General features: G+C 41.3%; 1 protein-coding gene across 2 annotated transcripts in view; it reads left to right on the top strand.

Annotated features, from left to right (window-relative positions):
* The window catches only part of FTO (FTO alpha-ketoglutarate dependent dioxygenase), a 426125-nt gene that overhangs the window by 171756 nt on the left and 230678 nt on the right, over positions 1-23691 (top strand). For both annotated transcript variants that reach the window (XM_040254042.1, XM_040254043.1), the window contains exons 6-7: positions 2760-2903; positions 11018-11137. In XM_040254042.1, coding sequence (XP_040109976.1) covers positions 2760-2903; positions 11018-11137 — 264 coding nt within the window. The remainder of the gene's footprint in view (positions 1-2759; positions 2904-11017; positions 11138-23691) is intronic.

The following is a 23691-nucleotide window of genomic DNA, read 5'->3' as shown; positions in this document are numbered from 1 at the left end:
GAAAGCAGACTAGCACTTCTTCAGAAGGTTAATATAGAATGTTGCCCAGCAATTCCATGTCTAGGTGTATACCCAAGAGAAATGAAAACTTGTACATGAATGTTCATAGTAGCTTAATTGATAATAGCCAAAGAGTGGAGAGCCCAAAGGTTCATCCTCTGATGAATGGATGAACAGGTGGCATATCTCTATGGCTGAATGATTTGATGATGATATTTGACAATAAACAGGAACGGGATACTGACACATGTTCAACAGGGAGAATCTTGAAAATAAGACTGAGTGAAAGAAGCCAGTCACAGAGGACCACAGATTGTATGATTTCATTTATACGAAATATACAGAGTAGTCAAATCTATAGACCCAGAAAGTAGATTAGTGCTTTCCTAGGGCTGGGAAGGCTGGTAGAAATGAGTTGATGTGACTGCTGAAATGGACTGGGTTTCTTTTTTGGAGTGATTAAAATGCTTTAAAATTAACTGAGGTGATGGTTGCTGCTGCTGCTGCTGCTGCTGCTAAGTCACGTCAGTCGGGTCCGATTCTGTGTGACCCCATAGACGGCAACCCACCAGGCTCCCCTGTCTCTGGGATTCTCCAGGCAAGAACACTGGAATGGGTTGCCATTTCCTTCTCCAATGCATGAAAGTGAAAAGTGAAAGTGAAGTCGCTCAGTCGTGTCCTGACTCCTAGCAACCCCATGGACTGCAGTGTACCAGGCTCCTCCATCCGTGGGATTTTCCAGGCAAGAGTACTGGAGTGGGGTGCCATTGCCTTCTCCGAGGTGATGGTTACACAACCCAATATACTAAAAAGCATTGTATTATATGCTTTAAGTGGGTAAATTTTATGACATGTGAGCTATTAATATATTTCAATAAAACCGTTACCTAAAAAAAACTAGTCCTGATTATAGGTTCTTTGGGAATATATATATATACATCTTCTGAGTGTTTAGAGTTCATCTTCCTCTTTATATCAGATGACTTCTAATCACCCAGAAAATGTATATATATTCCTACCCCCTCTGTTTTTTGGTGGCAGCAAGTATGGCTTCACCAGAGTTCATTTAACTGGTCCCTTATTGATGGGAAGTTCTGTGTTGTTTTCAATGTTTTGTTATAGAAGATGGCATTTTAATTAATTGCCTCTCATGGAGGTTACACCATACTTGGGAACGTAAAGGTACAGGCAGAATATGTTTATAGACAGAATGTCATAAAAAAAAAATGTTGTAGAGTTGCCCGTGGGACAAAGGCGAGTGGTAATTTAATTCTAGGTTTTGTTTTTTCTTTGTAGCACATTAGAGCTGGTGCCCTTCTATTCCTAGCACTTTGGGATCGTCATATTAAAATACCTAGTCAAGCTTCTGGTTTTGGCACAGAAACTTCGTTGGTTTTTTTTCCCCCCAGGCATGCCCAGGTCACATTGTGTAAAGGGGCAGTAACCATGCAAAGAATTTTTGTACCAGGGGATTAGCCTTCAAGGTTATTTTGAAGGGATTCGTTTAAATTGTAACTAATAAAATAAAAATATTTTGGGGAGACATTTCCCTCATTGGGTCTAAAGGATATTTATAGCTTGCTTTTTATCATCCTAGGAAATTGTGTCATTATCAAAACAAACGGATGCACACTCGGCCTGCATCCTCTTTTTTTCTGACGTATGCTTATTCAAAGGAGTTTGTCCCTTTGACCTCTGTTTGCTCCTGCAGATCAAAGAGGGATGGGCCCGTTACCTGTGCCTTTGCTCATGCCCAGGTACTCGGTGGTGCCTTTGAACATGCCTTGAAGGCACGAGTCACAGATTCTCCACGATTTGAAGATTCTCTTCTGCCAACGACTTGGAGCTGCCTAGTGTACACTTTCTTGCCGAAAAGGAAAATTAATCCTTTGCTCTGTGTTTATAGCTTCATTTTCCCCCCATTGCTGTTGTATTTTGGGTGATTTTGAACCAGTTCCCCTGTCTGTTTACCTTTTTATTTCCCTCATTGTTAGTTGCAGGGCACTTGAGATAAAGTCGGCATCCTTGACTTCTTGGTTAATTAGTTATTCCTCCAGTAGGTACTTAGGGCCTATCCCCTGGTGGCTCAGATGGTAAAGAATCTGCCTGCAATGCAGTAGACCCACGTTCAACCCCTGGGTCGGGAGGGTCCCTGGAGAAGGGATTGGCAACCCACTCCAGTATTTTTGCCTGCGAAATCCCATGGACAGAGGAACCTGGCAGGCTACAGTCCATGGGGTCGCAAAGAGTCGGACACGACTGAGTGACTAACACTTTCCGATAGGTACTTATTAAGTTTATATATATATTTAAGACTCAGGGACTTCCCTGGAGGTCCACTGGTTAAGACTCCATGCTTCCGCTGCAGGGGGCACAGCTTCAGTCCCTGGTCAGGGGACTAAGATCCCACATGCCTCACAACAGGGCCAAAAACAAACAAAAAGACTCAGTTCTAGGTGCTGTGGTGTATGTAGAGTATATACATTTGGAAACAGGGCGTTAGCCTCCAGAAGCCTACTCTCTGGAGATAGGAAGCCTATGTAATAAGAAAACAGCAACATGAGTGGCCCGGGGGAGGCCAAGCTGGGAGCGCAGAGCCCAAGGAGAAAGCTGCTGTAGTCAGTCTTGGGTTAAGAAGCATAGGCTGAGTTGTGAGGGCAGCAGGTAAATGCCCAGGAGGGAGACAGACATCCTAGGAAGGGAGGCGTTGGTAAACTGGAGTTCGCTTATCATCTTGGTGGCTGGTTCTGTCTCCGCAGTGCTCGACGGGGACCTTGGAATACATCTTACAGCGCTGCCAGGTGGCCCTGCAGAATGTCCGCGATGAGGCAGACAACGGTGAAATCTCTTTGAAATCCTTGGAGTCAGTGGTTTTGAAACAAGGAGAAGAGATCCACAATGAGGTAAGGGCTTCCGAGAACTGTGGTGATTCTGTCCTACTTGTAGCTAACAAAGGAATCGGCCACTGTTAGCTGTGAGTGTAAGAGACCAAGGATGGTTCATTGCTTACAACAAGATGGTAGCCAGAGCACCAGCATTTTCATGCCAGTTCTGCCAGCCTTTGTCTCCACAGTGCACAGTGGGCCAGATAGCGTATGTCAGATAGCATGTGCATGGAGGGTTTACATTCTGTTAATAGGAGAGGGGACTTCCCTGGTAGCTTAGCTGCTAAAGAATCTGCCTGCAATGCAGGAGACCCTGTTCTATTCCTGAGTCAGGAAGATTCCCTGGAGAAGGGATAGGTCATCCACTCCAGTAATCTTGGGCTTTCCTGGTGGCTCAGATAGTAAAGAATCTGCCTGCAATCTGGGAGACCAGCGTTCAACCCCTGGGTTGGGAAAATCCCCTGGAGGAGGGCATGGCAACCCACTCCAGTATTCTTGCCTAGAGAATCCCCATGGACAGAGGTGCCTGGCAGGGTATAGTCCATGGGGTTGAAAAGAGTTGGACACAAATGAGCGACTAAGCACAGCACAATAGGAGAGGAGCCCGGGCTGGGGTAACCTGTTTGTGATGGGCAGTAGGCATGCCTGTCCTTTGCTCCAAATCAAGGCACATCTTTTTCCTCTAAGTCTGTTATCAAACCTTCCCTTTATTCTGGGCAGAGAAATTATATTTTCCAAGGGTATTAACCATACATACATCCTTGCAATGAGAGTCTGAAACAAAAGGCAAGACGTGTAGAAATGCAAGAGGCCCATGAACGCTAATCTTCCAACAAAGACTGATGGAAACTGAAGGCGAATCCTCAGAGCAGGTGAACCGTGGGAGCCATGCCTTTTGTTTACAAAATTTTGAAGTCTGTGAGACCAGCAGGTCTGGGTCCCCTGAGTCAGTGTTTCACAAACTTTTGTTATTTTCATGACTACCTGGTCAATTTTTGCCATATCTTTGGACTGTATCTGTTGTTATCTTTTTGATACTTTTTAAAGAATCAGCTCATTTTTTACGTAAATAAAAATCTTTAAAAAGGAAGCTTTATATTACCACTTTTAAGTGGAAAGCCAATATCAGCAGCCAAAAGAAAAAGTAACCAGAAAACTCTAGCCTGTGAAAACAGCAGTGTTATGCTATTCTAGCAGATGCTTTTGGCTAAAGAAGGTTCTGGGCCTACAGTCTTCATTTTCCATGTTAAGAAGTGAGGTTAGTGCAGAACTTCATACACTTTCTAAAAGTCATTGACTTCTACACTGAAAGTGGGTGGATTTTGTAGTGGGTGCATGTGTGTGTGCTCTTCAGCATATCTGACTCTTTGCAACCCTATGGACCATAGCCCACCAGGCTCCTCTGTCCATGGGATTTCCCAGGCAAGAACACTAGAACGGATTTCCACGCCCTCCTCCAGGGGGTCCTCCCAGCTCAGGGATCGAACCCGCATCTCTTGTGTCTCCTGCATTGCAGGTGGATTCTTTACCCCCTGAGCCACCTGAGAAGCCCTTTATGGTGGGTAAATATACCTTAAGAAAAAAATAGGTTACTAAGTAGTGGAGAATTATTGAAGATTATCATTAATCAAAGAGTTTTTCTTTGATGTAGTTAGAACGATTGGTGGAGAATTTGGAATACAAAAATGTTCTCAATCATCTTTTCAATAAATAATTACTGAACATGCACAAAGCACTCTTTCCGGGTGCTTTTGGATAGACTGGTAAATAAAATAGACATTCTGGTGCAGGGAGATGATGATAAACAATAAACACCCTCCATCAGTTCATTACATAATATGTTGGAAAAAGTTAAAGTAGAGGAGAGTGAGATAAGCAGAGAGCATCCCCACTATAAGATGTCCTTTGAGCAGAGGCTTGAAGGAGGTGAGGGAGGGAGCCATGTGGATATCCAGGTTACAGTGTTTCAGGCAGAGGGAAAAACCGCTGCATGGGCTGTGCAGTGGGAGAATGCCTGGTGTTCATGGACTAGCTGAGGGACAGTCCCGTGTAAGTGGTGGGAGTGGGGCTGAGACTTCCAGGAGATGAGGTCATGGAGATGTGCCGGGGGCGAGGCGCCAAAGGTGGTATTGGTCGTTGGAGGTGTCTGTAAGGACCAGGACTTTCCTTTTTACTTTGAGGGTAATAGGGAACCACTGAGGGGTTTTGAGCAGAGGAGAACAGTGTGCACGCAGAGCCACTGATATTTTCTTTCGATGTTTTTTTTACTGTGATACAAGTCACATAATATAAAACATACTATTTTAAACATATTTAACTGTATGGTTCAGGATCACTATGGTTCACCTTGTGGTACAACTCTCACTATCATCCGTCTCCCAAATTTCTAGCTTTCCTAAACTGAAACTCTGTCCCCATTAAACACTTAGGTCCCCATTCCCCGTCCTCAGCCCCCCTGCCCCGCCACAGCCCTGACCCCTGGCATCTACCAATGTACTTTCTGACTCCATGGATTTCCCTATTCTCATGTACGTGGAATCAAACAGTATTTGTCTGTACCTCCTGTATATTGGTGTGAGTTTAACTTAATCTGCGTCCTGTACGTTTTGTGCTGCTTCCTTTTTCCCCTCCAGGCTGTACAGTAGGCTCTTACTAGTTATCTGTTTTCTACATAGTAGTATGTAAATATCACTCTGTTTCCCAGTTTATTCCCCCTGCTTTCCCTGCTTCGTGTCCATACGTTGGTTCTCTACATCTGTGTCTCTCTTTCAACGTCCTGTAATATCTTTAAAAAGATATTGAATTATCTTATGAGCTGCTCCGTAGTTTGTGAAATATGCCATAATCTCTACAACCAAAGGCAGAGAAATTCTGCCTTTTAGGGAAATAACAATCACTTCTAATGCTCAGCTAAACCCAGGAATGACTTTCCTCACTCCCTTTTGTCTAAGTAGCCTGTGTTCTTTGCCACCAATTCCTGCTGGAGACACTGCTGGGAACTAGAACTTGAGGAAAGAGAAACATCTGTGGGCCTGGTGACCTCACTCAGTTAGACTTGGATGCAAAGTTACGTCTTACTCCATATTGCCTTCTGAAAACACCTTGCAGTTTTAGGAGCCAGGCTAGCGATGTACCAGGATGGATGTGTTCTTTAACACATATGTGGGCTCTTTTCCATCCTTTCTGGTCTTCTGTGAGTGACTGCGATGTTTTGTTACCAGTGATGGGTGGGGGTTGTCTGTAAAATCACACTGTTTATCTAACCAGAGGGAAAATACTGTAATCTGAACCCATGTGCTTCAGAAAGTGGCTGGCTGCTTTTTGACAAGGTATATGTTAGTGGGGTGGGGATGGGGGCAGAGATGTATCAGCAATGCTAGCCCCTTGAGGCTAGCCTCGGCTTGAATGGGGAGGTCTTAAATCTAAGTAGCATGTTTACCAGTCTTCTCCAGTCCCCCAGTCTTTGATTCTTCAAGGTCGTGTCCTTGCTTTCAGAATGAATTCCATATGTCAGGGCACATCATCAGATCCTCTTCTTTTACCCTGCGAGTTGGCATGCTCACACTCTTCTGTGTTCCATTGTGTGAATGAGAGCAGGAGTGTCCATAATCCTTTCCACACTTCTTACTGTGTGCTTTCCTCTCTCCCAAAGGCCTTTGCTGGACTAATTATAGGATGAAGCCCTTGGTTTTATGTCTGCAGACTTTTGGGCTGTGTGGGTTTAACTGTGGTTGGTTTTCCTTGTCTTAGATAGGTTCTAACTAAGCAATTTGGGGACTTTGGAGATCGGAACTCAGTACCTGAAGGATATATTGTTATTCCAATTTAAGATGCTTAAACAGATTTTTGGTCAAGTTTAATAGAACTTTCCTCTGTGTTTATATAATCATCTTTTCCTTCTTAAAAATTATAAAATGTGGAATTCATTCTTGTCACTTAGTAAATTTCCTCTAGGAGAATGTATTGGGTTGGCCAAAAAGTTCACTCAAGTTTTTCCATGGCCAAAAACTTCATTCAGGTTTTTCCATAAGATGTTACGAACATAAGAAATTATGAACATAATATGTTGGCCAAATGAACTTTTTGGCCAACCCATTACTATTTGATGTGATCATTTGGTTCTCATTTTGTCCTGATCAGACCTGCATCTTCCTTAGAACTCCTGGTAAAGGGCTTTCATGGAGTAACTCTTTGTAGATTGGACCTTAGGATCTCTCCCTGTTCTAATATCTAATATTAGATATTAATATTGTTCTAATATCTTTCTGCTTTGTTCCCACCCCTCATGCCTAAGCTGACCTGGGATCAAACCAAGGATTGAAACTAACTTGGCAGAAGCAGGTGACGTTTGCTTACCTGTAAGAGTGATGCAAATAGATTTCCAACTGTACAGTGATGTAGTGACTCAGCAATGTGATTTGGGAATCTTATAAGCTTTGCTCCCCATTGCCTAAGTTCCCAGTGACTATGGTTCAGGTCAGCAGATGGATTCTGTTTGTGCTTCACCTTCAGATTTTTCTAGACATTTCTAGGAGAAAAGCTTTTCTTGATTGGCCTCTCTTTTGACTATCCCACAGAGCAGTCCGGTGCAGGTGAATTAGAAAGTTTCCAAGAGATGATTCTCTGGGTCACAGCTACGTAACTAACTCTATTGGAAGCATGTGTTCATTTCTCTCTGACGATTCAGAAGACCCTTCAAGATCCTGCACGTTCTCTAGACTTGTCAGTGTGCCTTCCGACACCTGTGGGTATTACATATCATTGTATTGCCATTACGCCAAAGATCAGATTATAGTGAATTTCCATTAAGGGCATGTCTGAAACCTGGGAGTGTGGTTTAAAAGCATCATGAACAACGACAGCACCTCAAGAGAAGCTGCGAGCCTGGCGGGAGGGACTATCCTCTGGAGAAGGGTTGAAGAGCCTCCTCTAGTCATGGCTAGACCATTGTCAGTCAGCCAGTACGGTGAGACTGATTCTTTTCAGCCTTGAAGTAATAGGATTTGTGCTCTATTCTGAGTCCTGCCCCTTTGGTTTTGTGCAGCATCTGCCCTGCCTCTTTCCTTCTTCATCAGTAGACTTTGGGGTAGAAGGGTGGATGACTGCTTTTATTTTGGTAACTCAAACTGAATCAGGCAGCTGGAAATATTTTTTGCTTTCTTAATTAATTTTAAGGAAAGTGCCAACTGCTTATCTTGGCAATGTTAGAACTGGCGAGGGCAGCATTTGATGAATATCCTGTAATAGCTTTTGCCCACAATGTCAAAGTGAAAAAGCCAGGTTACGGAGTTGATTAAAATGCATGCCAGTGGGTTTCATGCCCACAAAGATTGTATCTCATGGGCAGGACTTCCACCCCTGAAAAAAAACTCTGTTGGGTATAAGTTTCAGGGGTTGAACTTTTCTGGACCAGCCTCAGTGGAACAGGGGGTGAACATGAATTGACATGGTTGTTAAAACTTTTCTTGCTCAAAAATTTCATAAGGCTGTGAGATTCTTGAGGACAAGGAGTGCTGAGCCTTGAGGTCTCCTTTAGTCTGTATCCTTCGTATCTCCCAGGTGTCCGGCATGTTTGGCTATTCATTATTAACCCACTTAATCCTCACCATAAAACTATGTGGTGATTATGTAATTATCTTTATTTTACAGATGACAGAGCTGTTCAGGAGTAGAGCCTAGAACTGACTCCAGAGACTTTATTCTTAACCATGACACTGTCTGCTTCAAAAGATAGTTGGGGCATCTAAGGAGGAAGTGAACATCATTATTTATTAAAATGGACAAGGTCTTTGCTTCCTTGTCCTATAGAGAGTTTCCAAGTATTCTCCACTCTTCCGAGTTTTCATTTATTGAAATCCAGACTCTATTGTACCTTTATAGGCTGAATGAACTAATTACAAATGATAATTATTTTGTTTCCTGGGATATCATGGTTGCCAAAACTTGTATGTTTTGTTCTCATAATGGAAATAACAGCCCAAAGATTAAAAAAATATTAAAAGCAAAACCCTTTCAACTCTCCCTAACATAGGGGCTTGATGCTTTGTTGACAGGCTGTTCCTGTAATGTGAACAAACTTCATGCGAAATCTAAAAAGAACTCTTTTTTTCCCCTTGTAATAAATAATGTTGTTAAACCTGTATTTTCAGAGAAGTTGAACTACACTTGTATTCATTTTCCTTTCAAAGCAGTTAAGTTTACCTCTGTTAACCACTGTCTTTTAATACCACAGATAAGGTTTAGCAGCTATTGTCTGAATATTGTCTACATTCCCTTTTTTCCCTGTTTAAACAGCTTTAACTGAAATCAGTTCTACATATCAAACAAACATTTAGTTAATGTAAACTAAAACCCTTTCATATGACTTGGCATTCTCAGGTTAGTTATTTGAGCGATTTTCACCATTGTTAAATCTTCACAAGTTGCTTTTGTTTGCATGAAAGTTCAGCATGGATAAACAAACAAAAAATTCTTTGTGGTAACAGGTGAAGACTATAATAACTCTGTGCCTGTATATGGAACATGATTACCTTAGTAAAGCCAACCTTAACCAATATTAAGCTGTGAAAGCTCTACATTTCTTTAGACAGCAGAAGTAAAAAGAGCTTTGGGATGAATGAAGTTGTACTTTGATGGTAAAATTTGCTTTTCAAGTTGAAGATAAGTGATAGAAAATACATAGAAAAGAACTTCTTATTCTTTTAAAGCTTCAGTTAGTCTCTCACCTACATATGTTGGGATTATTTCAGTGCAAGAAACAGAAAACTCAACCTGAAATGGGTTAAGCCACAGGGGCTTCAGGAATAGCTTGATCAAGAGTCAGTTGATCTGACTAGGACCTGGTTTTTTAATCTGTTCATCTTGTAGCTGTTTCCTACTGTGTTGCCTCCATTCTTCCCATTCTGCAAAATGGTTGCAGAATCCTTTTCCTGAATCTTTGGACAGTCTTATTCTAATTGATCATATGCTTGTTTTCCCCAAGCCCATTTCTGTGGCTGGAGAAGTGTGGTGGGCTGATTGGCTCAGACAGGGGTGCATGTTCCACTCCTGGTATTAGAAGTGGAACACTAGCTACCCAGACCACATGGACTGAGCCCAGGAAAGGCAGTGGGTTACCAGATGAATCATGGGATTTGGCTAGAGTAAAAGGGTGCTGAGGAGAGAAATACTTGAAGTTTACTGTAGTAGGTTCTTAGGAAGGAAGAGAAATGATTAGTGGCTTTACTGTGCTTTTTACCTATTGTCATTTGCCCTGACTGAATTGAAAGTGACAGTTTGAATGGCTCTGTAGGTGTAATGTGTGCCTCCATAATTAACTTTCTATTGTTCAGTTACATGAGCACCTTACTGCCAGCTCCTCCTGGCCCATGGGTAAATTATTGATTTTAGATCTAAAAATACTTGAAATTGGTACCTCCTAATATGTGTCTGTGTTTTGCTCTTTTTATTGTTTTTCAGTCACTAAGTTGTATCTCACTCTTTGCAGCCCCATGGACTACAGCACACCAGGCTTCCCTGTCCTTCACCATCTCCCAGAGTTTGCTCAGATTCGTGTCCATTGAGCCATCTAACGATGTCATCTTCTGCCGCCCTCTTCTCCTTTTGCCTTCAGTCTTTCTCAGCATGAGGGTCTTTCCAGTGACTCAGCTCTTCGCATCAGGTGGCCAAAGTATTGGAGCTTCAGCTTCAGTCCTTCCAATGAATATTCAGTGTTGATTTCCTGTAGGATTGACTGGTTTGATTCTTTAATAAAGATGTTTAATTAAAACATATTTTGTTTAATTGTGCCTTTTCCACCCTACACAGCACAGGCTGTCATACACTTTAGGATCTCAGGATTTGTTGTGATTGACCAATAACTTCCTCTTGTCTGAGTGATGAATGTGACTGAAAACCCCCTCCCCAGCCTGACCTGGGTTGTCTCAATAAGCTCTACGTCTCCTTCCTCCTTGACTTTGTGAAAAGGCTCCAGAGACTTTGAGTTATGTTGGGAACTGGTTAGGCTGAGCTTTCTCTTTTTCTCACCCTATGGCTGTGAAGTTACTGGAGGAGAATTGAATGACGAAGTTCATTGTGCTTGATTGTCCATCATGGGGACTTTATAACCACGGTCTTGTCTTTATGATCCCCAGGTCGAGTTTGAATGGCTGAGACAGTTTTGGTTTCAAGGCAGTCGATACAAAAAGTGCACTGACTGGTGGTGTCAGCCCATGAGTCAGCTGGAAGAGATGTGGAGAAAGATGGAGTGGTTGGTAAGTATCTGGGAGTGGATTTCTTGGGATGCTGTGCTCTGTCAGTCTTTGGCCGCCTCCTTTGCCTGGGTAAATGCAAGAGAAAGACAAACATCATATGATGTAGCTTATACGTGGAATCTAAAATAATGAGGCAAGTGAAATTATCTTCAAAACAGAAGTTGACTCACAGACATGGAAAACCAATTTATGGTTACCAGAGGGGAAAGGGAGGCCAGGAGGGATAAATTGGGAGTTTAGGATTAACATAGACACATTGCTATGTATAAAATAGATAATCAGAAAGGATCTATTGTATAGCACAGGGGACTCTACTCAGTATTTTGTAATAACCTATAATGGGAAAGAATCTGAAAAAGAATAGGTTTATATATGTGTGTGTATATATATATATATATATATATATATATATGCTTTGGTATATGTGGCTTTGGTTGGCACCTGAAACTAACACAACGTTGTCAATCCACTGTACTTACTCTTTGTAAGGTAATGGGAACAGCCAAGATTTGATCAGCACAAGCTGAGTTCAGTGCAGTGAACCTTTATGAGCACTTCCTGTGTGCAGGGCTTTGCTGATAGCTCAGTTGGTAAAGAATCCACCTGCAATGCACGAGACCCCTGTTCACCTGCTGGGTTGGGGAGATCTGCTGGCAAAGGGATAGGCTACCCACTCCAGTATTCTTGGGCTTCCCTGGTGGCTCAGTTGGTAAAGAATCCGCCTGCCATGCAGGAGACCTGGGTTCGATCCCTGAGTTGGGAAGATCCCCTTGGAGAAGGGAAAGGCTACCCACTCCAATATTCTGGCTTGGAGAATTCCACGAACTGTATAGTCCATGGGGTCACAAAGAGTCGGACACGAAACTGAGCGACTCTCACTTCTCACTTTTCCTATGTGCAAGGCACCATGTTAGACATATGTTGGGAAGCGACCATGAGAACTATGCAGCAATAATTCCTAAACTTCATCTGCATTTTTATAGGCACCAGGCACTATTCTAAGAGTTTTCCCTATATTAACTTTTAAAGTTGAACCGTTAAAGTTCTTATGACAGTCTGGTGAGGTGCAGAAACTGTTAATTTATAGATGTGAAAACCAAGGCCTAGTGAAATGAAGTGCCTCGCCCAAGGTCATGGAGTAAGTGGCAGAGGGAGACTGAATCCCAGGCCGCCTGGCTCTTGTGCCCTTAACCACTGCATTCGGTTTAACAAGGAGAGAAGCGTGAATATAGCCAGGTGTTACATTAACTCAAATGAAATCCTGTAATAGAGATTTAAAGGAAAAAAATCACTATCCAGAGGCAAGAGTATTAAATTCAGAGCACTGGAGCTGGGACAGTTGTGAACAACAGATGTGGCTTTGGGGGACCTTGGGTGGGGAGAAGGAGGGTTGGTTGCATAAGGCATTCTGAGAGAAGCGTTAGGTCCCAGTCACTGTAAAAACGAGATCACAAAGGAGGAAGTACAGTGTGACCAGAGCGTGGAATTCAGGGCATGTGTAGTAGGAACTCTCACTGGAAGGTATGTTGAGGCCATTTGGGTTAAGTTTAAATTTAAATAGTAGTAATAATGCCAGTGGGGCTTCCCAGGTGACTCAGTGGTAAAGAATCCACCCACCAAGGCAGGAGATACGGGTTTGATCCCTGGGTTGGGAAGATTCCCTGGAGAAGGAAATGGCAACCCACTCCAATGTTATTGCCTGGAAAATACCATGGACATAGGAGCCTGGTGGGCTACAGTCCAAGGGCTTGCAGAGTCAGACACAACTTAGTGACTGAGCATGCATGCACACACATGATACTTACTAAGTTCCATACACTCTTCTAAATATTAGATATAGAATTTAATTTCTATGATAATTTCATAAAGTAGATATTTTTCTCCCATTTTACACAGAGAGTTTTGTGTTGTATTGTGTGTTAGTCACTTAGTCGTGTCCGACTTTTTGCAACCCCACAGACTCCTCTGTCCATGGTGATTCTCCAGGCAAGGATACCGGCCTGGGTAGCCTATCCCTTCTCCAGCGGATCTTCCTGACCCAGGGATCGAACTGGGGTCTCCTGCATTGCAGGCGGATTCTGTACCATCTGAGCCACCAGGGAAACCCAAGGAGACTGAAGCACAAAAGGTTTCCCTAACTTCCTCAAGGTCATACAGCTAAGTCAGGGAACTGGAGTTAGAACTCAGGAAGACCGGCTCTAGGGTCATGCCCTGCACCACCTCACTGTTCTACCTCCAGATCATCAAGTTTTGAATGTAGTGGAAAAGTGATAAAAGCCTGCTAAACTCTTGAGAGAATACTGCTGCACAGACTTTATGAGATGTGCTAGAAACAGTGAACCAGTTTGCAAAAATGAGTAGTTCTTGCTAATCCCTATTTTATAATAATGAAAATACCAAGTCACAACCATGATGGCACCCCAGTTTGAAAGTCTGAGTCATAATCCAGAAGTCCCGGCTATCCAGCCTTTTCCTTAAATCTCTAAATCACACCTTTTCATGGATGTATGTTTAGGGGGAGGAATGTTGTAATCCTTTTAGTGTACTAACAGTATCACAAAAATTGATTTCTCCAAAGATGTGAATCAGTTCAAAATGGAGCATTGTGTGACTGGATTGGAGGTGATGAAAATTTCATGCTGAAATTTCCTCAGTTAGTTCTCTTCCTAAAATTAGGCTGTGCATAGTATGCTCCAGTTTTTTTCTGGGATGTATATATAAGGGCAGCTTCATTTTGAGAGAATTTCTTTTTCACTGTGTAATTCTGGTTTTATCTATTTATCTACATGAGTTAGAAACTTCCCTGGTGGCTCAGCGGTAAAGAATCCACCTGCAAGTCAGGAGCTGCTGGAGACGTGGGTTTGATCCCTGGGTTGAGAAGATCCCCTGGAGCGGGGCATGGTGACCCACTCCAGTATTCTTGCCTGGACAATCCCCATGGACAGAGGAGCCTGGCGGGCTACAGTCCATGGGGTCACAGAGTCGGATATGACTGAAGCGACTTAGCATGCACGTATGAGTTAGAACTTCTTTACTTGCTGAACCTTGATCTTAAGGTATAGGTTTGACTTTGGGACTGTAACTTAACAGTTCTTTGAATTAGAGTTGGCAAACTGTAACAATTAAACAATTAGAATTGGTGAAATAAGAAAGAAACTCATAGTATTTTAAAAATATATTTTTGAATTGCTTTTGTTCAAGGGCTTCTTTTTTTTTTTTTCAAAGTGGAATCTTTGGTTTTGTGAGCTTACCAGTGATGTTTATTACGAATTCACTTAAACTATTTGGTTTTTTATATATATATATATATATATATAATATATATATTTAATTTGGTGGTGCTAGCTAGCACATTAGATAAACTATCTGTTCTTCATAACTCTTGTGCAAAAATACTAAAAAAGAAGAACAGTCTTGGGAATTGGCCAGAGCCAGTTTCCTTGCAGTTGGTGTGGTGTTACTGAGTGTTCTGAGTGAAATCAATGGGCTCTGTGTCTCAGCAAGTCTAAGGATGATGGTTATCAGCAGAGTGAAGGTTTGGGCCAAGATAAAAGGAATGACACTTCTAAATTAAATTTAAGCATTGCTTCAAGCCTTTTTGTAATGACTTTTAACAAATTCATAATAATGTACTTTTGCTATTGGAAGAGACGAGAATGACCATTGGAAAAGTCTGTGATTCTGTGACTGGCAGTGCCGTGCCATCCGATAGTTGTATGGGGATGGAACTGGCACTGGCTGGTTACGTTCCTAGTTTGTACCAGCCTGCCTCCGATTTTTTCATTTGTGAGCAGTAGGGGGCAATGTTGAGCTACCAGTTTGAGGCCCCCCGATGCTAACTAAGCCTTTCAAGAAAATGCAGACAAATGTACCATTAACTGTCCAGAATTATCCCTGTTGCTTCAAGTTAGCTGTAATCTCCAAGATTCCATAACACAGGAAATCAGTTGTGGGTTAACAAATTCAACAGCAATTTAACTTAAAAAGTGCAGTGTTCGGTGCACATTTGGATTCTATAGAATTAGACTAATCCAAACAGCCTTTCTGAATGCATTCACTTGGCTTCCAGGGAATACACGACTCAAAATGATGATCCTTTTAGACAAATGCTTCTTCTTTATCATTATACTTTTCTGCATTTGTTGCGTATGTGTTGTGGAAAGATTTCTCTAATTAATGCACTTTGTCTGTTGTGCAACATAGCATCGATCTCCTTTGGCGAGAAAATAAAACAAAAAAACCTCAGGCAATATGTACATTACTTTTCACCTTTTGCTTGTGATTAAAGCAACCTTTGACAGCCCTCGTACTGGGGAAGAGACTTGTGTTGTAACTCCTCTCTCTCTTTGTGTGGTTTTTTTTTCCCCTTTGTGGTTGGAAGGTATAGTCTCAGGTAGGATCTAAAAGAAGAACGGAAAATGAGCTTTGAAATCACATTTCTTCCGTTAATGGTAATTGCTTCACATGTCATAACCAGTCACATATTTTAAAAAGTTTAGTCAGTTATCTCTAAGACTCCCCTAGCCTCCATTGCCCATCCCCTGTTCCAGCAAGCACCATTTTTTAAATCACACTGTTTATTTTTGTCATTTTTTTTCCTGAGGCTAGTTCTTCTCTGGGCATGCTTTTGTGATGTAAATGTTAAACCTTATATTTGAATAACATTCTGATAAAATGTCACATTTCCTCTGAATATTATCCCATGAACTTATGAGCCATTAAGCCCAAAAGCACCAGAACCCTTTCTTATAATCCAGGAACTTAGCCTAGTCGTTCCTCTCAATTCTGCTCTTCAGGAAGGTATGATGACACTCTAACACTATTCAAATATTTGTATTTTATTTTATTTTTTAAACTAGCCCACCACTCCACATCTGAGATTAGCACGTTATGGGGAGACTCTTCAGGATAAGAGAGAGTTACCATTTGAAAGAAACTGCACAGGCTTTGCTTTCTGGGTAAAAAAAAAAAATAAAAAAAATATGAAAAGCTGAACTCTCCTGTGAGGTGAGGAAGTCTTACTGCAGCCAGAGATTCAGCGGATAGGCCATTTGTCTCATAGGGTCTGGTATCGCGCTCTGCAAAACTGACATTTATTTTACCTATAAAAAATGTTTTAACACTATCAAGTTCACCGAGATATAGAAAAAAATGCTAGATGTGATGTCCTCTAAATTGATGACATTTATTCCTTGCCTTTTGACCTTAAGAAAAAAAAAAAAAGAGGTCAATTTGGTATATAATCCAATAGAATATTCTAGAAGAGTTTCCAGAGTAAACATTTTCAGAATACAGATGATTTTTGTAGTGGAGAGAAATTTCCTCCTCCTTCCTTTATGGCTTTTTAATTTTTTTTTTTTTTTTCTAGAGGAGAAGGGTAGATCCTGATCATTTTCAGTGTTTTGAATTGCATTTCCTGTCTTGACAGTTCCTCACACTGGGATAGCAGCGCATTTATATGGCAGTTGGCCTTAATAACCTTTATTGACTTTAGCGGGTTGGAGCCAAGGCTGGATTATTTTAATGTATCCGTTTTGAAACAGTGTAAAACACAACATATAATTATGTTAGGTAAGCTATCGGCTACATTTAATTCTACCCATTTATGTTAACATTTGGCAAGGGAGAGCAGGGAGACGTGGAAAATGAGTAGGTGTTTTATTTCAGACTGTTACCCATTTTTTGTTGTTAAAGTTTTAAGAGAGAAAGGTACTTAAGAATGTGAAAGTTGTCCTTTACAAGTCAGTTGTAATAGTTTAATTTCAAGATGAGTCATGCGTTTTAGCTTGTCATTCTGGCCCGTGTAAATCATCTGAGAAGGCTCGGAGCGCGGAGCCTGTTCGCTGCTGTCTAGCTAAGCCCTCCTTAGTATAGGTTACACAGAGGTGGGGAATGATGGAGCCAGGAGCAGTTTGTTTGTTTTTGGAGAGATTAATGAAGCTATCATCACAGTGCTTTAGATTAAATTCTTTGTAACTGAATAAAGGAACAAGGCTGCTTTTTCACATCCTGAAATATATCCTGGGTATACTGCTTTTTGCCATCATATTATAGTTCAGTTAGCTAAGTTCATTTTAAGCTTCCAGGATTAATAATTTTTAAGGGTGTGAGGAAGAAAATGATATAAATATAAATATTGATCTTTTTTGTCTTATGAATGGTGAAGTCATTAACATATATGTGTGTACATATATATATATTTACATATCTCTTGCCTTTAGTGTCAGTGCATATACTAAATTATATTTGCTGAATTAATAATATTAATTTTATTAATTTAATATATTTGCTAAATTATTTATTTATTAGTTATATTATTGATTATTTAATATATTTGCTAAATTAATAATGGTTATTAATCCTGCCTTCTGTTCTTCACAGTTAGCATTTCTGATACAGAAGCAAAGCATATTATAGTAATTTAGAATCTGGTGTGAAATGTCTAGTGGTTTAAATGAAAATTTAAGTTCCTTTTCCCCTGTTTGGTCCAGTGTTGAATGACTCAGAAGAAGCACAGATTGGAGGCACATAGACAGTCGCAAGCACCCAACAATTCAAATTATGTGCATAGACTCTGAGCTCTGGGGATAGTCTATGCTTAGCTTTAGAAATTTGGAGAAAAGAAAAAAGCCACTTTTTTGGCTATAGTGGCTTAAAATCCTGGGCTCACATTCTTTTTATTACCTTAAATGTCTTCCCTGAAGGTTGGTTCTTTCCATATGCCTCCCTCGACACCCCTTCCACCCCCACTTCCACACCTCTGTATTGTTATATTAAAAGTAAAATATCTAGGGGAAAATTATATGGATAATTTAGCAAAGAATTTCAAACAAGTTTGGATTCCTTTGATTGCCTTCTGGGTTTCTCTCAGATTTTTCCAATTTTTTTCCTTTGTTGCTGCAGACTTAATCATGAATTAAGAAAAAAAAAAGTGTTGTGAATTCTGTCTATTTGGAAAGAAATTTCCAATTCCAAGAGAATTCAGGCTTAAGCCTTAGAAGCAGAATGTGCATGGAAAGCACAAAGGACTCTGTTTATGATTCTCTTTGAAGTGTTTTTGCAACTGGATAAGGAAAATTTTAGAAACCGTCTGATAGTGTTCAGGGTAAATACTTAAACCCCTTTAGAGAATTTCACACACAGATACTGTGCAGCAGAAAAAAGGGATACTTATGTTTCTTAAAGCTGCTACAGCCTACAGCTTTGTACTTAAAGACAGAGGTGTTGAATAGAATTCTACTGAGGATACATCCAGTGACAATATCTCCAGAAACATCAGAGCAAACCAGTGGGTAGGACTTTCTGTTTTTAACCCTTCCGTGAGCTGTGTGAGAGTTGAGCTTTATTGGTACCAAGGACTAGAATGTCCCTGTTACATTCCAGGAATTGTTAAGAGGATTGTTCCAGTACTGCCGCTCTGCACACAATGAGAACAAGACTAAAAATGTTGAAGATGGTAAGACAAAGTGACAGGAGCTGGGAAATTCCAAGTGAAAAAGCCTTGCCATCTCTCTTAACTCTGTGTGAGAAAAAAATGGAATAAACAGCCAAGGTTTCTAATATTTGAGCCTGATTTCATAGGCTTTAGCTAAATTTTGCTAGCGTGTGTTAATAAACACACGCACTCACACACGTACACATTTCACATACATTCTGTATATTTTTAAAGTAAACAAATTCTATTGTTATATATGATTTTCACTACGCTGAAATTCAGATTGATACAAAGGTGTGAAGCGCCTGCTAGTTTTCCCCAGGGAGCTATGAGAGCCTAGGCTGCTAGAATTTATTTTGGATTGCTTTGACTAGCAGACCATCTTCGCATTTCAGATGTAAATTCAGAAACCTTCGTGCCAGATTGGGCTGGTGGGAATTTCCATTTTTCCTAGAAAAGATAGAGAATAAAACAAATTGTATCCTTCCTCTGGTTTCTTGGGGCAGGGGTAGGGAGTAGGACATTAAATTCAGCGCTAGTCTGTCATTTACCTTTTTATAAATATCTTTGACATAGTCTAGAAAAGCTCAGTCTGATAGAATGAAATGATTTTTTTTTTTTTTTAAACAACAGACCTACAGTTTTGCAAGGGAAGCAAGATTTCCAAAGGATAAATGTGCCAAATGTTGGGGATATTATCAAGATCTTAGGATCTTATTTCCCAGGTTGGTTACTGAATGGTTCCTAAAACTGTTCTCTTCTGCAAAAACCTGTTTTGATGATCAAATGAGAGAGTTTGTAAAGGATAAAAATACTGAACATGCAGAAGGCGTCACCAAGAGTGATTTTAGAAGTGTAAACAGGTGGCCATTCCAGACTCCTTACTTAGAGATCATTTGACTCAGTGTCCTTAGTGTCAGCATTGCCCCCATCCCCCACGCCCATTTCCCATTTCCCTTCCTCTAGAACTGGGATCAGTCCTGGAGCTAAAGCTACTCATAATGGTTTGGAGCTCAAGGCTACTCTGGTAACGTTTCTTCTTGACTGTGAGCTAGATACTTTGGGAGGCGGAGCTGGGAATCTTCCCAGACTTTGGAAAAATCTCTCTCTGGACAAATGTGCTCCAGGTGTCAAAATCTGACTTACTAGAGAGTTCTGGGAACATATTAAGTTGACTTTTTCCTAAGGGTAACATAACCATCATCCTGCTCTCTTCTTGTCAACATCTGCAAAAGAATGACCTTTAAAAAAAAAAAAAAAAGATTAAATAAAACTGAGGTAGCCTTTCCAGTCTTCCTGAAAGTGTCTCTGATCATTTTCATTTTTTTGATGACAGTATATTTTTTAAATTGTATTTTGTTTTTGATTGGAGGACAGCAGTACTCCACAACCTTGTGTTGGTTTCTGCCATTCATCAACATGAATCAGCCATAGGTATACACATGTCCGCTCCCTCCTGAACTTCCCTCCCCATCCCACCCCTCTAGGTTGTCTTAGAGCACCAGCTTTGGGTTCCCTGCATCAGGCAGCAAAAATTCCCACTGGCTAGCTATATCTTTAACACCATCTTTTCCCTAACACATAAATTAGGATCATCTTTTTTTGTATCTCCTTGCATGATCTCAGCCCATCTGGAACCACCTGTGACAGTGCTATTTGTAAATTTTTCCTTGATGTGGGGAAAAATCTCAGATAATCTCCAACTTGCTTTTGATTGATGGACAAAATTAGCCTTCACATAAAAATCTGGAGTCTCCTAGCCATCTGCAAAATTAATTTAGAGTGTGTAAGACATACCTGCCCTGGTTATAAACACCTGGAACAGGTGGTTGCTTGATAATATATATATCCCTCCAACTTCAATGTTATTAATTTAAATGAACAATTATGAAATTGACCAGAATTATGTATCAGATCCTCTTTAACAGATGTTGGGGGATTAAGAGGGCTTGTATTTTATTTAATGTCATAAACTTTCCATGCAGTCAGCAGTGAATTATTTTTAATGAATGAAAGTTGTGGAATATGCCAGCACCAGCAATAAATTAGTTTTTTGTTGGTACTGGGGTCTCGTATCTTGGGGCACCTAAACAGTAGTTGGGAAGGGTGTACCCTCTTCAGCCATATAGTAATAAGTATCTCAAACTTAACAACTCCAGAACCAAACTCTTGATTCCCATAAGTTCCCCAGCCTTCCTCGCACAGGTTAGTAATTTGCACTCCTCACTGCCCAGTCAGAAATCTTGGAATTCTCTTGGTTTATCTCTTGATCTATCAGTGAATCCAGTTAGCTCTGTTTTCAAAATAGAGTCATGATCTGACCACTCTTCACCGCTCTCTCTGTTACACCTTGGTGTAAATAAACTCCCTATTTTTATCACTTATGTTCACCCCTGTCAGAGTGTTCCTTTCAAATGTGTCAAGTCATTTCACTCCCTGGTCCCAATCTCACTATCCCGTCTAGAAATCTAATTTCCCTTAGTGTGATAATCTCTAGCTGCGTCCATGTTGCAGCAAGTGAAGTAAGTCGGAAAGACAATACCATATGATATCACTCATATGTGGGATCTCAAGTATGTTTCTGCAAAACAGAAACACTCATAGAGAACAAACTTGTGGTTGTGCCAAGCGGGAGAGGGTTAGGGGAGGGATGGAGTGGGAGGCTGGGATTAGCAAATGTAAACTTGTAGATAGAGGATCGATAACAAGGTCCTACTATACAGCACAGGGAACTTTTAACATATTCAGTATCCTATGAGAAACTATCATGGAAAAGGATATTTTAAAAAAGAAATCCAACTTCCTTCTGAAGGGCCTAATCCCTTCTGCTGCTCTGCTGCTGCTGCTGCTGCTGTTGCTGCTAAGTCGCTTCAGTCGTGTCCAACTCTGTGCGACCCCATAGACGGCAGCCCACCAGGCTCCCCCATCCCTGGGATTCTCCAGGCAAGAATACTGGAATGGGTTGCCATTTCCTTCTCCAATGCATGAAGGTGAAAAGTGAAAGTGAAGTCGCTCAGTCATGTCCAACTCTTTGCGAACCCGTGGACTGCAGCCCACCAGGCTCCTCCGTCCATGGGACTTTCCAGCATAGTCTTTCTCCCCTCCCCCTCCTCCACTAGCCTTCTTTACAAAAGAAAAAACACACACACACACAAGAAAACAGAATGAACTTTTTAAAAAAGATTCTTCATTGGGCCGTATTGGGTCTCAGTTGTAGCACGTGGGATCTTTGGCTATGGCGTGTGGACTCTAGTTGTAACACATGGTTCCGTAGTTGCATGCTGCAGGCTTACTTGCTCCACGGCATGTGAGATCTTAGTTCCCCGACCAGGGGGTGAACCCGCATCATCTGCATTGCAAGGCAGATTCATAACCACTGGACCACCAGGGAAGTCTCCCTTCTTTACCATCTTTAGAACATGCCCAGTTTCCTCCTGCCTCAGGGTGTATGCATTTGCTGTTGCCTGTGTCTGGAACATTCTTCCCTTGGTTATTTGCCTGACTTATCCCTCATTTCCTTTCCATCTCTCTGCTCCTGTCCCTCCTCTGGGAGAGTTTCCTCTGACCAAGCTCTCTGACTATAGAGTATAGCGCTGTTCTGTTTTCCTCCTCTGCTCTCCCCACCTGCCGTGATACCATGTACGTCTTTATAGTCTGCCTTTACTTATAATGCTCATAAGGGCAGGAACTTTGTTTCCTTCACTATTGTTTCCCCAGCTCTTAAACTGTTCCTCATACTTCATAGGTTGCTCTTGTTCAGTCGTTCAGTCATGTCCAACTCCTTGCGACCCCATGGACTGCAGCATGCCAGGCTTACCTGTCCATCACCAATTCCTGGAGCTTACTAAAATGCATGTCCATTGAGTCGGTGATGGCATCCAACCATCTCCATCTCCTGTTACCCCTTCTCTTCCTGCCTTCAATCTTTCCCAGCATCAGGGTCTTTTCCAATGAATCTGTTCTTTGCATCAGGTGGCCAAAGTATTGGAGGTCCAGCTTCAGTATCAGTCCTTCTAATGAATATTCAGGACTGATTTCCTTTAAGATTGACTGGTTGGATCTGATTGCAGTCCAAGGGACTCTCAAGAGTCTTCTCCAACACCACAGTTCAAAAGCATCAATTCTTTGGTGCTTAGCTTTCTTTATAGTACAACTCTCACATCCATACATGACTACTGGAAAAACCATAGCTTTGACTAGATGGACCTTTGTTGGTAAAGTAATGCCTTTGCTTTTTAATATTCTGTCTAGGTTGGTCAGAGCTTTTCTTCCAAGGAGCAAGCATCTTTTAGTTTTATGGCTGCAGTCATCATCTGCAATGATTTTGGAGCCCAAGAAAATAGTCTGTCGCTGTTTCCATTGTTTTCCATCTATTTGCCGTGAATGTGATGGGACTGCATGCCTATCTTGGTTTTTTGAATGCTGAATTTTAAGCCAGCTTTTTTAGTTTCCTGTTTCACCTTCATCAAGAGGCTCTTTAATTCCTCTTCACTTTCTGCCATAAGAGTGGTGTCATCTGCATATCTGAGGTTATTGATATTTCTCCCTGCAGTCTTGATTCCAGCTTGTGCTTCATCCAGCGTGGTAGATACTCAACACTTAACTTGTTAAAGAAAATTAGGAGTTTGGGATTAACAGATGCATGCTGAAGTGAAGTGAAGTGTTAGTCACCCACTGTCCTATTGATGAGTTGGGCACAACTCTTTGTGAGCCTGTGGACTGTGGCCCACCAGGCTCCTCTGTCAATTTCCTGGGCATGAACACTGGTGTGGGTAGCCATTCCCTTCTACCAGGGGATCCTCCTAACCCAGGGATCAAACCCAGTCTCCGCACTGCAGGTGAACTCTTTACCATCTGAGTCACCACATACACTACTAACTATACTTCAGTTAAAAAAAGAAATTGAGACTTCCCGGTGGTTCAGTGGTCCTGGGTTCAGCCCCCCAAAATAATAATAATAAAGGAAATCAATTCATGTTGGGTCATTCCAGCCCTGCCACTTCCTCACTTTCAGGCTCAATCAATGGCACAGCCTTCAATGCATTCTTTTCTTTTTATTCCCATTTTTAAAGTCTTTATTGAATTTGTTACAATATTGCTTCTGTTTTTTAAAAAACAT

Source organism: Oryx dammah, unplaced genomic scaffold (genome assembly GCF_014754425.2).
Source record: "Oryx dammah isolate SB20612 unplaced genomic scaffold, SCBI_Odam_1.1 HiC_scaffold_13, whole genome shotgun sequence".
Classification (NCBI taxonomy): Eukaryota; Metazoa; Chordata; class Mammalia; order Artiodactyla; family Bovidae; genus Oryx; species Oryx dammah.
The sequence above is the reverse complement of the archived record's forward strand: the minus strand, read 5'-3'. Positions and strand labels throughout refer to the sequence as shown.